The sequence below is a fragment of the Xenopus tropicalis genome, chromosome 2 (genome assembly GCF_000004195.4).
Source record: "Xenopus tropicalis strain Nigerian chromosome 2, UCB_Xtro_10.0, whole genome shotgun sequence".
In the NCBI taxonomy this organism is placed as follows: Eukaryota; Metazoa; Chordata; class Amphibia; order Anura; family Pipidae; genus Xenopus; species Xenopus tropicalis.
In genome coordinates this window covers 101008612-101024096 of record NC_030678.2, presented here as the reverse complement: position 1 = coordinate 101024096, position 15485 = coordinate 101008612, and the positions used below count along the sequence as shown (strand labels likewise).

At 37.6% G+C, this 15485-nt stretch overlaps 1 protein-coding gene across 1 annotated transcript in view; it reads right to left on the bottom strand.

The window, feature by feature from the left end:
• Nucleotides 1–1987: 1987 nt before the first annotated feature.
• The window catches only part of mybbp1a (MYB binding protein 1a), a 39057-nt gene continuing 25559 nt past the window's right edge, over nt 1988–15485 (bottom strand). The window contains exons 22-27 of the mRNA XM_004911709.3: nt 15193–15324; nt 14749–14817; nt 10225–10338; nt 8212–8313; nt 7969–8093; nt 1988–2444 (exon numbers count right to left, since the gene is read on the bottom strand). Of these exons, the coding sequence (XP_004911766.2) occupies nt 2063–2444; nt 7969–8093; nt 8212–8313; nt 10225–10338; nt 14749–14817; nt 15193–15324 (924 nt within the window). The 3' untranslated portion in view covers nt 1988–2062. The remainder of the gene's footprint in view (nt 2445–7968; nt 8094–8211; nt 8314–10224; nt 10339–14748; nt 14818–15192; nt 15325–15485) is intronic.

Sequence of the window (15485 nt, the reverse complement as noted above, 5' to 3'; positions counted from 1 at the left end):
ATTTTTGCTGATGACACTAAATTGTGCAAAACTATAAGTTCCATGCAGGATGCTGCCGCTTTGCAGAGCGATTTGACAAAATTGGAAAACTGGGCAGCAAACTGGAAAATGAGGTTCAATGTTGACAAGTGCAAAGTTATGCACTTTGGTAGAAATAATATAAACGCAAACTATCTACTGAATGGTAGTGTGTTGGTGGTATCCTTAATGGAGAAGGATCTAGGGGTTTTTGTAGATCACAAGTTGTCTAATGCCAGGCAGTGTCATTCTGTGGCTACTAAAGCAAATAAAGTGCTGTCTTGTATAAAAAAGGGCATTGACTCAAGGGATGAGAACATATTTTTGCCTCTTTATAGGTCCCTGGTAAGGCCTCACCTTGAGTATGCAGTGCAGTTTTGGGCTCCAGTCCTTAAGAAGGATATTAATGAGCTGGAGAGAGTGCAGAGACGTGCAACTAAACTGGTTAAGGGGATGGAAGATTTAAACTATGAGGTGAGACTGTCGAGGTTGGGGTTGTTTTCTCTGGAAAAGAGGCGCTTGCGAGGGGACATGATTACTCTGTACAAGTACATTAGAGGGGATTATAGGCAGTTGGGGGATGTTCTTTTTTCCCATAAAAACAATCAGCGCACCAGAGGTCACCCCTTTAGATTAGAGGAACGGAGCTTCCATTTGAAGCAGCGTAGGTGGTTTTTCACGGTGAGGGCAGTGAGGCTGTGGAATGCCCTTCCTAGTGATGTGGTAATAGCAGATTCTGTTAATCCCTTTAAGAGGGGCCTGGATGAGTTTTTGAACAAGCAGAATATCCAAGGCTATTGTGATACTAATATCTACAGTTAGTATTACTGGTTGTATATATATATATAGTTTATGTATGTGAGTGTATAGATTGGTTAGTATAGGTTGTGTGCTGGGTTTACTCGGATGGGTTGAACTTGATGGACAATGGTTTTTTTTCAACCCTATGTAACTATGTAACTAGTGTTAATATGGAAGCTCCATGACCCAGTTTAAACATAGAAAACCCTAAATTTGCATGCAGAGACCCTTAACCTTCTGGATAGACACCTTGCGTTTATGTTAACAAGAATTGGCACACAACACATATAGTAATATTAATAGCTCAGTTGCCATAGCAACCCTAATGAAATGTATTACCATTTTGTAAGGGCAATAATTATAGAATGGCGTAAAACGTGGGGCAAGAATGCTTCAAAAAGCCAAGAAGTGGCTGTATTGCTGCATATGCATATAATGTATGTAGATGGGCATGTATTTGTAGTAAAGTAGAGTTAGTAGAACTATTCAGGTGTCTTATTCAGTTGAAAAATCATCCCCAAGGCTCAATGGTATGTATTTTTTTTTTGCCTTGCATGGCTTCAAAGCATTCCTACTACTACCACTAATACATAGTCAAAGGTTGTACTTTATGTTTAGGGTGCTTATGGGAAATGCATTTAATTACCATCACTGTGGCAACTTAGAGCAGGTTCTTGGTTGTTACCCAGAATCCTCTTTTTATGATATACAAGATTTTTAACAGTTTGTGCTAACCAGCAGTGCTGTCTGCACAGTGACAGAAGACAGTTCACATTACTTTACAGAGTGTTGGTGTGGCTATATATATGTAATATACCTAATTTTCAATACGTATGACTTTTTTCTTACTGTATTGAAAAACACACAGAAAAGTATCAGTTAGACTAGTGCTTTCCAAAATGTTCCATTCCATGGGGCTATTTCTGTTAAGGGGCCCAGATCATTATAAACCAACATAGCCATACAAAGATGTCTATGAAAATTATGTTTATGCTGTGGACCCCCCTGTTGGACAAACAGCTTGTCTGTCATGGTAAAAATCCTGCAAGGAAATAGTCAAGTGGTATCAGTTCCTATTCAATACAGGGTTATCAGCATCTTTCATGATTCATGTTCTCTATTCTTCTTAACTGGTAACTAATAATGACACAACATAAAAACAAAGGAATAAAACAAACAATGCATTTATTAACAATGCGATACACTGTACAAAAGTAGCTCTTCATTTTGCAGATGTCCATATTTAGCTGCTTTTCTTTTTTTTCTGTTTCTGTTTGTTTCCTGCAGTTGTTAATTTGCCGCCTTTGCTTGTGTTCTCCTGGCTGGATTTGGCTTTTTTGCTTGGTGGACCCTCAGCAGAATTGTCAGGTTTCGCTCCTCCCTGTTGCCCAGGCTGTTTTCTTTTATTCTTCTTTTTCTTCTTCTTCGGCTTGGTGGCCTGCCCCTGATCCTCTGGGCTCTCCGACTTTATTTCTGCCTCATCTGATTTGGCTTCCCCCTGTCCTGCCTTCTTGCGGTTTTTGCGTTTCTTGGTCTCCGGTAAAAACCCTTTCTTTTTCTTCAAAGGATTAACAGGCTGAGCCGCTGCATCAGGTGTAGGTTTCGTTTTCTCTTTCTGTGGACGCCTGCAGCAAAAAACAAATGCACTTTTATTAGAAAACAGAGCTCATCATTCTCAGCCAATTAATCAGCACTGTTCAAGGAATAAACAAAAGGGTTGTTTTACACTTTCTGATGCTGTGTCAGTTTGTTTGGTAAGGAAAAATATTAACACTTTGTATATGAATGGAGCTATTAAAAATTGTCTATTTCATAGATCTTTCAACCACAACTACTATTCCATGTATCCTGGGAAGTCACACTCTCAGCATTACCCTGTATTTATAATGGGGGCGTTGATTATTTTTCCTTTTATGTTGCCAATAGTCAACTTGCCTAGGTTTCTCATTGCAATGACTAATAGAATAGTAATTACACTGAATTATCCCTTGAGAAAGCATGCATCTGGTTAATATTGCTTTACATGATACACAAAAAAAATATTTCTGGACCCTCAACCAGGAACATGCACCTGCTTTCCCAATATAACATCCATCTAAAGCAGTGCTACCCAACTTCTGTGGTACAGAGGGCCGGAATTTTTCTAACCTATCTGGTGGAGGGCCGATAATGAAGCCAATTTTGACCACTCCTGTTTTTAAACCACACCCATGTTATCACAAGAACTTTTAAGACCATACCCTCATTAATGGTGGTAGCACACCAAAAAATCAAATAACTGGTGCTCACTGCAGTGATATCGCCCATCACCCATTTGTGAAAAAAGTTAATGAAGTCATTTAGACATAACCTTAAATCCATATGCCTCCTCCTCCCCTGTGGATAATGTAGTAACCCTGAGCACATAAACACCTTAGGGGCCATATAATAACCATTTCCAAATGCTAACAAACTCCCACCAGACTCAGCTGATAATCATAAATTCCCAGTCAATTACTTTCACTTCCCATTTAGCACATTCTAGAGGTCACAGCACTGCTCGCATTCCTTCTCCCTCCTCACAGTCTATAGTAGTGTATCCAGTACATGGGCATCAGGTCCCCCATTCTGGCACATAAACAAGATTTGTGGCTGATGCAAAACTTGCCTTAATAACAGTGCCCACAAAATGGCACCTGCCTGCTTGATGTGATTGTGAATTCCAAGACTGAAGGAAACAAGATTTACGTAATTTTTATAGTGTAACGAAAATTTATTTTGCTCAACTAACATTTTAAGAAAGGATTTGAATTTTTCTTTCTTAGGGTAACACGGCAGTTCTTCAGGATAGGTGAATTATGCCCATAAGAAAAAAAAATTACATCACTATTTGTCCCTTTCCCTTGAGTCCAAAAATAAGTCATACAGAAATAATAGTAGGGGCTGCAGCAGTGGTATTTCTGCGTTAGTAGTGGTTTTGGGCAGAAAACAGACAAATGTCCTTTAAGCAGATGTAAAACCTAGTTGGCCAGCTCTGATCATTCTCAGTGATTGTTTGGGGGTTTGCTGAATAATCTAATTGACTAAAGGAGAGTGGAAAAAGTAGAGATGATACTAGTTGGTACCCCCACCATTAAAATAAATGTAATAACTAGTTAATTGAATATAAGACTACACCTAGACCATAACATAATATAACATACAAGAAAATGAGTAAAAATTAAAGTCCTTTGATGCCAAGGCAAAGCTTTTAGCTTTTTAGCCACCATACAAACAGGCTATCCCAACTTAAAATGCTGGAGAAAATTCATTACGAATCGCAGCCCAAAGGCTGTCAATATCTATTTGTATAGAGCCAGGCTGTGGTCCTACAGCTATAACTTTTCTCTCCTATGCTATAGAATGTTATACATCCTTGTTGCTTCCTGCACAAGACTGTAGACACAGGTTAACTTTCCCTGCCTATACTAGAACAAGCACAAGAGCAGGTGAGACACTGTTATTTCCTTCTCTGTCATTAACTACAGACACAATATAAATCTGCCTTAAGCGCAGTGCTGTCTCTTGGGTGCAACCAAAAAGGCAAAACCAGACACTTTGTTTTGCTTTTTTCTGGTCAGGGTATATATTATGGCACAATAATAGTTTATATTATATATTATGTAATATAATATTTGTAATTTGTGCAATTTTTTTTTAAATAGCAAAGCATTTCTATAAAAGATGAAATAATAAATATAACACAGATCATAATTATTTGTTTCTGCAAATAAATGTTTTAGAGCAATTCCCTTTTATGTTTCATCACAAAATTTTGTTTGCGGATAATAATAATATTTGTTTGCAGTAACTGCATAAAGCCTGAAGCTCACTGTGATGAACAAATTACTATTTGTTCATTTAGTTATTTTGGATAAGGAATTTTACCATAATGGAGACACTACTAAAAGAATTTACATGAAAAATCCCTAGTAGGATGGTTTCGCCACCAACATAGAAGAATTTACACTGCTGAATTTCTGAGCCTTTTGGATAAAAGGTTTCCAGATAATAGGTCCCTTACCTGTCCTATGGAACATAAGGCAGATACAGTCTGCAAACTGCCAGTTGTATAGATAAACAGCAATTCCAGTTTCCCTTTTATGCTGGGTTTCAGGACATGCAGGTGCTGCTTGGCCATAAAAGAGAAGGGAAGTATTATCTTCAGGGGTGCTAAATGTTAGGCACCCCCAGTGATAATTATAGATCACCTGATACCAGGCCTTGTGTGAGAACAGTTTTTTGCTTCTACCTCTTTCTTGGTCAGTGTGCATGCGCAGCAGCCTGTAAAACAAACTTTAGGCAAAGAGCAGGATTTTCCACTCTAAATGTTCTGGCCTGGGACAACAGAAGAAAGAAGAGGTAGAAGATCACAACATGGTTCTTCCACAGAAGTACCCTGGACTGGTACAGTATTCTGCCCCAGGAGTCTTGCAGATATGTCAACCCAAAAAGTGGGTTGTGGGAGAAATCCAAGGCTAAATAAAATACTTGTATTTATTTAGCCTTGGAGTCCTTCCACAACCCCCTTTTTGTGTATTCATGTATTTTAGCAGTTACTCTGTAGGAAGAATGGTCACACTTCCATGTGGTTGTAGCACCCCCACACCTGTCTCTTTAATGGTGGTCTTAGGCCTTTAAAGAATGGGTGCTGGTCAATGGGCAGTGTTCTCCTTTACAGCAAGGGAGCCTGTAGAACCAATGCTGTGGTCTTGGCAATCTCTCGCCTAAAAAAGCTAATGGCAGGGGAGGGCTGTTTTTTTGAAAATACATGCACACTAGTATAGATATTGATCTACTTATGGAACAGGGGACCAGGGAATGTGCACTGATCAACCCCCTTCTCTTTTTTGTAGATCTGTCAACCTTCCAATATTTGTTCAGAAATTACCAGATTTTTGATTTTACACCAAACTTTTCCCTTAAAGGTTGTTTTAGCATAGGAGTCCAAAGCTACTATGATCTCTCTTCTTCTTTAGACTACAGCCCAAAGGTAAATTATTACTTGTGCTTTACTTTGAAGCATAGCAGCTAATTAACCATGAGGGATGAGACAATCCCTTTAAAAGGGACAAAACAGTTGAGAAAAAGCTCAGAGGGTTTGGTGTCGCACAGTTCACATTGGATTGCAGAATAAAGACGGACAACTACCTCATATAAAATTAAATCCAAATAAGAGATATCTTACTTTAGTATATGTGAGAGAACTCTGAATCTAAATCATAAAAAGAAAGTTCAAGAACTTTTGTTCCTAACACAATTGATTATCATATGTAGTGAAAACATTATGTTTCTAAAGTTAACACATATAGTGAATTTTAAACAAAGTGGGATGTTGTGAGATAGTCCCCCCAGGTGCAATATATTCTGAGTCCAATTAAAACTTAACTTTTATTAGCTCTATTTAAGTTCACTAAAAATATGTTCTTAATAGAAGGAAACGATTAAAACAATTATGCTTGGAGATCTAGATACAGTTTAAGGGTGAAGACACCCAGAGCTAGTAGTAGCAGCTACTAAACAAGACAATGCTCATCATTTACTGATAACGGTCTCTATCTGTGTTTTAGCAGAGGCAATTCTAAGGGTGAAGACACACAGAGCTAGTAGTAGCAGCTACTTGTCATGGCTACAACAACAGACAATGTTGATCATTTATTTTTAACTCTACGTGTGTTTTAGCAGAGGCAATTCTCAGTATTGTCTATGGCAGGGTATTTTCTGGAGTTTAGCAGCCTTCAAAAAGTAACTGCTACTTGTAGCTTAGTGTGTCTTCACCCTTAGGGCAGTGGCCCACGGGGAGACACTAATCTCCCTGAATTGCCTCGCTTCATTTTTCTGTCACCCAAAGTTTCCTTGCTACTGGGATGACATTTTAGGGAGATTAGTTGCCCACGGTAGCGAAGATTTATCGCGGCGACTAATCTTCCTTTGTGCCACTTGCTTTAGGGATTTTAAGGTATGAATCTTTATCTCATTAATTCATATCTCTATGTACAGAGCTAGCTAATTAACCATCATTATCTCTTGAATAAGCTTAGATCATGCATCAGACCTACAAACCCTCTTATTCAAAGACAAATATGGTACAATACATTGTATGAGGCTTTTCAAGGAATAACAAAGGCTGTAAAACTGGCTGGTCATTTTAAACAGTAATGCGAACTAAATAGAAGGGTTAACCAATACTGCAACTGCCATATAAATACAACATTAAATAAATCATTGTGGCTGAAATCAGCTTCTGACTTAAAGGAAGGTTTAAATATGGTGATAATAGCTTTGCCCCTATCACTGTGTCCTCCCAGTGGCACCTAATGATTTCTAAAGGCCTAATTCCTATCCTTATACCTTTGCTGTTAGCATACATAGACCATTCTCCTTGATTAACTGTGTTGTTTTTAAATGTCCGCAATATGTGGATTGCTACATCATTTCACTGGTCACCAAATAGTACAGCTATCGCCAAATATCCTCAATATTAGACATAAAACCTCTCAAACAGGTGGTTCATCTTTGAGGCAACTTTTAGTATGTTATAGAATGCCCAATACTAAGCAACTTTTCAATTGGTCTTCATTTTTTTTTGGTTGTGAATTATTTGCCTTCTTCTACTAACTCTTTGCAGCTATCAAATGGGGGTCACTGACCCCAGCAGCCAAAAAGCCATTGTTTTGCGAGGCTACAATTTTATTGTTACTTTTAATAACGTATTTTTCTGTTCAGGTTCTCTCCTATTCATATTCCAGTCTCTCATTCATTTAGTGATGTCCCCCAAAAATGTAAACAATGAGTGAAAAAATTAAAAAATATAAAGCACTTGACTTCTGTTTCACCCACCCTCACAAACAAAACACGTTTCAGGTGCTTAGAGTGTCAAAGATTTATATTAATCTCTGCACGTGGCAACTCCTAATGGCTAGTAAGGGCTAATGAAGTAATTATGGTCAGGCCTTGCAAGAATATTTATTACTGCATTTTACACCATTGTTTTAATATATGACTCATAATAAACTTCCCTGATTTTACTTTTTCTCGGATTTTGCACCATTTTTTCTGGTTCCCTCAAACTTTAAATGGGGGTTCTACTGTATATACAGAGAGAGTTAATGCAACAGAAAATATACATACATGTATCCTAGCAGCTTCATTACATTCCAGTACATGTCTTCTAGGCGGACTGATTTTCCAAACTTTTCATTCTGACCGAGTGTTTCGAGCATGGGATGCAGCTCTGTCAGGCTAATGTCCAGCCTCTGTAACATATGTAGGGATTCAGCGATAGATACATGGCAACAATGCATCGGCAAGATGCAGAAATGTATTCCTGGCAATGTTTGCTATGAAGCAAAGATCAAACATTAATTCACCTACCTGCTGTGTTACTGTTTTAATCAGGAAGCTCAGCAGCTCAAAACACTTAATCACCTTCTCCTGGTCAACTTTCACTTTAATTTCAGTCACAGCTTCCAGAGTCTGTAAAAATATATGAAAAAATATTATACAGGCTGCAAAACCAGTTGTGGATTGGAAAGTCATTAGTTTCCAAATTCGCACTATTAAGAGGTCAGTTGCATGGATCATGAGTGCCACCCTATGCACATAGCAATATTTCATCTAATTCCTTCCAGTCTATATGTCAAAAAAAAGCATACACCAAAAATAAAACCTTTGTCTAATGGAAATAAGAAACTTTATAAATATAATCAACAAAAGATTACATTAATGAGAAATCATGAAGATGGCCTTGACTATCCCCTCACTGCAACCTGTTTATCTACATGCATGCTTTGTGTTCAACTTTTCTATTTTTTTAAGTCAGCTCTAATACATCGAATAAGCAAAGAGAACACACACCAAAAACAAAATGTGTACGTTAAGAGAAGGGCTGCTGAGGCGTGTTTGTAAAAATATATTGAATCTATGTTGAACAAGCAGCTATACTGCCCCTTTAATACAGCTGCTAGAGCTTTCTGCACAGTACAAATATTGTCCATATATTGTGAAATAATAAGCAAGATAAATGGCAAACATTTGTTAGTTAGCATTTCCTGACAAACCCTAGCCTGTGCTGTGCATGGGAAGATCACCGTTAAAGTGGAATATATTTTTTCATTTTTTCAATTGTAGAGTTTATCCTATTACAGAATGAACACCAGTCTAGGAAATCCTTTCTGCACCTGTGACCTAGGCACTTGCCAGTGAAAACCACCAATCTTACAATCTATACTTTGCTGTTTTCCAGATAAACATGGTACTATGCCAAGCCTCTTTTTGTTTATTAATACTGATTACACAGTAGCAGTGGTGGGACCTCCACAAACACAGTGAGATAGCTCTTGAAAATGACACCCAGATGGAACATGTATGGTATAATTAGAAATCACAGCACAATAATATCCCTGCTTGTGTTCAGATGAAGCCTAAACACTTTCTGAAATATGCAGCTTGTTTGTAGAGGAAATAAATATTTTTCTATTTCACAGATGTCCAACATGCAGCAGTCCAAACTATTAAAACTACATTTCCCAGCACCACTTGACAACTAATGGCTGCCGTTTAGATGTTGTGGGCTGTAGTTTAAAATCATCTGGAGGGCTGCATGTTCAACAATCACACACAATCACACAATCCACAATGTATTACTACCACTAGAAAGTATGCAATCAGACAAAAATATCCAAAGGAGAAGTACATTTATTTATAATAAGTTTAAATAAGCAAATTTAAAATATGGGCTAGTACGAGATACAGAAACTGTTATTATGTTCTATACAGAGACAGATGAGCTGACCAAAACTGGTGTTATCCAGTAACATCTTTTTAACAAAGTGGTTCAAAAATACCCCCACCAATGAGTTTTCTGCTTGTTTTCACTGAGTGGAATTAATAAGCAGCACCGTGAAGGCTCTGCCATTAAATGAGCGTCATTTCTGGGACTGGGACAATTAGTGGTGAAGCACTAGCTTTTTCTAGTGGAAGTAGAAGTCATTCCACTTGAGAATGAATGGCCACACTTTATATCTTGACTTATCAACATTCGAATTTGAAAATTTTTCCATGATTCAAATATAAAACTTCGAAATCTAAAAGCCTGCAAGCTCATGCCGAATGGGAGTTCTCACAAAGTTTTGCGTTTTTTTAAAAAATGTTTGAAAATGAAAATGGTGAGAATACAAATTTGATGCATTCATGTTTTTTATGTTTAGATTTTTAATAAATAAACTCACATTTAAGTTTGGTAAAATTTTATTTGAATAAAAAAAACTCAAATTCACAAATTCGAAAAACTGATAAATAAGCCTCTAGATTTTACAAAAATGTGATGAAGTGTCTTGCTTGCAAAGATAATCTTGGGCGTTATTCTAAATTTTTACTTTCACTTACCTCTCTGACACGATCAACGCTGTCTCTGATTAGATCGCTCCATTGGTCTGCAGAAAGTGCCTGCTTTAGACTGGGGGTTTGCAACACCTTTAGAAGAAGAGTACATGCTTGTCCCTAATAAATAAAAATAAAAAAAAGGATAGCATGCATTAAGCTTATTCACCTGAAATAAGAATGACCATTAAACGAAAACTAATGACGGCAACAAATAGTTAACATGGAATGTTAACTCTTATTCAGTTAACTCAGACTACCTATATTTTAAAGGCTTTGGAGGAGGAAGGGATATTAAAAGGCAGCGTGAAAGACGTTCATACACTTGGCTCTTAAAGTCGACAATCGGCAGCTTTTATCGGTCCATGTATGGGGGGACAGGCCTGACAGGCCTGTCTAACCGATATCTGCCAAAAATTGGCCAGATATAGATTGGGCAGATTTAAAAATCCGATCGGAGCAAGGAGCATTAATGTGGTCTTCATCATGACAGTCTGCATCTCTCACTGTGGGGGCCAATCAATTAGATCAAATATTGCCCACCTTGGGCATATCAGGGAAGGATCTGTACTTTTGGCAACCTCACCAAAAGAGTGGATCATTCAGTGTATGACCAGCTTTAGTCTAAAGAGAACATTTTATCAATCATATTCTGATCTACATGAGAAAATAACTGTAACAATATAAAAGCCTCAGAACAGAGAGATTTACTTTACCACACCCATGTTAGAACTTGTGCACTTTCATGTTGATGATTTAATAACATTTGCTTTTCTGCACCGGAAGGGGTATGATTTTTAATTGAGTAGTGTTAACAACATAAGTTGTTGTGATTCCAGAAATGTAATGGTACACTTAAATAGTGTTGAAACCACTAAAATATAATTGCCCTGTAAATGTACTACACACACTGGGTGTGTGCCATAAAAAGGTGCCGCCTAGACATTCACTGTAGTCAGAAAGTGTCCTTGTCTCTTAATAGAATATTGTTTCTGAAATTAAAGATGTTAAAATGAAAATCTTACAAATACTTTTTACTTTGAATGAGGGGCCAAAAGACTTTCTTTTTACACTGTAACGACAATGAGGAAAGTACACAATACTAAGAAAAAGCAAAATATGGATTGCATCCTTTTGCATTAGATATTGCACCAAAAATAATACATATATAGTAATGAATTTTTGTATGTATATTTTTATTTATATAGCACTATTTGTGCAAGCAGCACTGTACAGCAGGCCATATTAAAAGACAAGGGGCGATCCTGTGCAATTATTAAATACAAATACACAACATACAAAATACATAACATTCAAACTTAAAGGGACACTAAACCCAACCGTAAAGCCTTCCCACTGCCCCCTCTAGTTCTCTATAGATGTTAAAGAAAAACATAATTAAACATGGAAGCCAATTCATCAATGAGAATTCTACTGACAGAAAACTTAATTAAAGATGCAAGAGAATTGACCAATGGGAATGCTGATTCCCAACATTACGTGATGCATCTTGCTGTTACTTTACATAGAGATAAATATTTCATTTTTTCCCTTCATTTTATGACACACGGATCAGACATGGGGATAAAGGACAGACTTGTTCAGTCCTGGTAAACTGTGCTTAATGTTCCCAGCTCCAATTGCAGGAACAGAAAACATGGAGCCAGATTTACACACATCAGCTGGGATTCTCATTGGAGGATTCTTTCGCATTTCAATGCTGCTGCAGGCACTGGAGACCCTGAAATGTTTTATTGTGCAATTTTGCTTTAAGAATACAACCCTGATGTTGCTGGACTACAGCTCCCACATGTCTCTACCTTCATTATATGTTAAATTATTCTGGGATTTGTAGTCCAGCAACAAGAGAGTAAAGTTTGGTTGAGCAGTGCTGTGCAGTGGGGTTTAGTGTCCCTTTAAGTGCTAAGAGTGGAAAGAGATCCCTGTCCCATATATGTCAGACAAAAAAGGAGGATAATGAGTGAATATGACTGGTGGGCTAGTCCAACCATAGTCTTAATGCCTGCTTGTGAAAAAAGACATGGATTTTGGCAATATCATCTAGGAAGAAGTGACAGGTTTTGAATATGGTGTTATTATGATTAGAGAGCAAGAGGGATGAGTCAAAGTCTACCACCCCCAGGCAATGTGCTGAGTTGGCATGGTTAATAAGTATCACATCATTAGAAATAGTAAAGGGGGAGTAGGACCAGCTTAGGTGGAGAGGTGATTAGTACAGTTTTTGTTAGGTTCAGTTTAAGGCGGCATTGATTCATCCAAGTAGAGACTGTTAGGAGGCAGCTAGAGATTTTAGTAGTGTTTTCATAAACTACTATCACTTTAACTGAAGATTTTCATATGCAGCACCAAAATCTCTAAAAGCTTTGTTGGCAGAAAAGAAATTTGCCAAAAATAACCCCACAAAACTCGCAAACTTACCAAAATTAACCCCAGCAATAGCTGTTATGTTTCAGCATCACCTGCTATTACAAGGAAAATAAGGAGCTTCTTTCAGTAAACTAGTGGATAAGGTGAATAACCTTGGAAGTGTTGATTTACTACTGCAAACCTTCATGCCTGGGGGACTGTTTACATTCTTCCTCCACCTATTGGGACTTTGGCCCTCCCCCAAGCTGAAATCGATCGACAGAGATCACTAACCAGGGGCAGGAAAAAGGGCATCTGAGGCAATGGGTGATGTACCTATATAAACCTGAGGTTGATAAAGGGCTGGCATGAAGCCCAAACATCTGTTCTGAAGAAAAAATAAATCACTTTTCCACTAAATCACTTGTAATATATTATTCCTGCCATGCTTTGTAGTGGTAAATACAGCTTGTAACAGGGCCCCAATGGTGTTGAAATTTTAGAAGATTCAAAAGAACACACCTCATTTTAGTAGAGATGAACCTGCCAAATAAAGTTTGTCAAAAATTTGGGACCATGACCCAAGATGTAACACCTACAAGTACACCTTAAATGTAGATTACATACTGTTTGCTTTATGATGAAGGCTCACTTTGCCTGTTTGGGTCCTTCTTTCCTAAACTGCCACAATTTCTCCTCAATGTGTTACAAAACATGAAGGACTGCTTTGCCTTACAATGAGGAATTCAGTCTTAGATACATTCTTAAAAAAGGGAAAAGTATATAACAAAGTAGCTTGCAAATTATTGTTCTGAAGGAATAAGGTACTTTTTGCAAAGCTATTTTTTTACATGCATATCATAAAAGAAGCACCAGGTAGCAGACTGCTTTGCTTAAAGGTGCTGTCCATGACTGACACAGGTCAGTAACAGGGGGAAGGCATAAGCATGTAACTTTAAAGGGTATATTATTAAACTATGTAAATATTTTACACAGAGAATGTTAGAGTAAGGAAACATGGTATATTGTCCTTGTAGGCTTGTATGTGACACCATACATTATGATCAGGATAATAGTCCATTACAGGGAACAGTTCTTGCCAGTTTACCTTAATTAAAACTTTTATGAGCAGGCAGTTGGGAATCTACTACTAAGAATAAGACCAAAAGGACAGTAGTATTGTTGAACCAAAATTGAAAGTTATAGTGAAGATGACTATCCAATGCCAGCACACAGTAGAAATGGAACAGAAACCCAAAGTACGTGCACTTCTAAAATCTACCACTGTACACTGCTAATGACCTTGGTCCCTTTCTGCCCTTCCAACTTGTCTTCCTGACAGGCAGACTAAACACTCAGGACAGAAAAAAAAATCACATCTGGAAGCCTAATGTGGCTGAGGGTGCGGCTTTACATAACTGCTACATTTCACATGAGCCAGTTACTGTGTGAGTGAAGGACTACTAAAGGAATCCTACTCTCCTAAGTTCAGACAAACTCTTATACAACAGTGTTTGGTTTTCTCTGTACATGCTCTATGGACCTACAAATAATGAATTTATCTAGCTTTCTCTTTACTGATGATGATCTGAATTCCTTTGTAGAGTGTATCCAGAATCAAAGTATTAGACCCTGCAGTCAGAGAGATCCTTACAGAAGCAAGAGCTTTCGAGCAGGATCTTAACATTTGTTCTTAAATACTCCCATTTCATCAATAACTGGGAAAAAATGCAATTAGAAAACCTTGAACCTTAGTGTCATCTGTCACCAAAAGCTCTAAATTATATCCTAGAAAGGGGAGAGCATTGTGAGTTGAGCCATGAAGTTAAACACCATATTTGTATTTGGCACCTGGGAAATTACCACTATAACGGCACAATTCAAAGAATTTTGTGACCATGCAATTTTAAACAATGCAAGCAGGCAATAAAGTTCTTAGGATAAGCTCTTATTTATTTGTATGGGAATTGTATGCACTTGTGGGTCAGGTGATTATTACTCAAGTGAAGCCAGACTTTTAATGCATTAACCACCTTACTCTAATGTACCTGTGCATGCAGGCCATTTCCACACAGATAAATGAGGGGTAGTTCCAAACTTTGGGCACTGGCATGTAAATCACACAGATCAAATCCAATTAATACACACTAATGGATCACACACCTGCTGATGTGGCCGTGCTCCATCTTTGACAGACTTCACTATTATATCCAGCAGAGGACTGCACATAAACTGTTAAAAAAAAACAATAAAAACCATCATTAGATTTAAATGTGTCACATGGGATACCTAAACTAGTAATGCACAGATATGAGACATTTCTTCATATCATCTACTGGTATTACTCTGGCAGAATTCAAATACAGCAATCTACTGGGAAATACTGTTAGCAAAGAAACACTCATATGTGATAAAAGGCACAAAGTTTGCCAAGGTCCTGAAACTCAAAGCAGCTAATAAGTTGTTAACTTTTAAACAGGTGGCCAGTAAATACTTTGATTATTATAGGTGACTAGCTTTGTAAGCAAACTTTGCAGCTTTTATTACATAGCCCCATAAATGCTTTAGTAAACACAAGAGCTGTGAATGAGGCAAAAATCTACTTACAGGAAAGCGGTTAAAGAGATCAAGAAACATAGTAACTGTGAGTGGGCTCTTTCTCTTGGTCAGAAAACCATTCAATGACTCTTGATACATAGCAGTTGCTCGCTGAAGATCCAGACAACCGAGACATGGAGCCTAGGAAAAGAGTATTGTGTAAGCAAACCAACACTGGAGTGGCTTTCACATAGAGAGAACTGATTAAACTGATTTGTTAGTATAGTTATGTGCTGCATCAGCTACTATTTGGCTGACAAATCTAGATATAAACACCACTTGCATTTCATATTATTCAATAG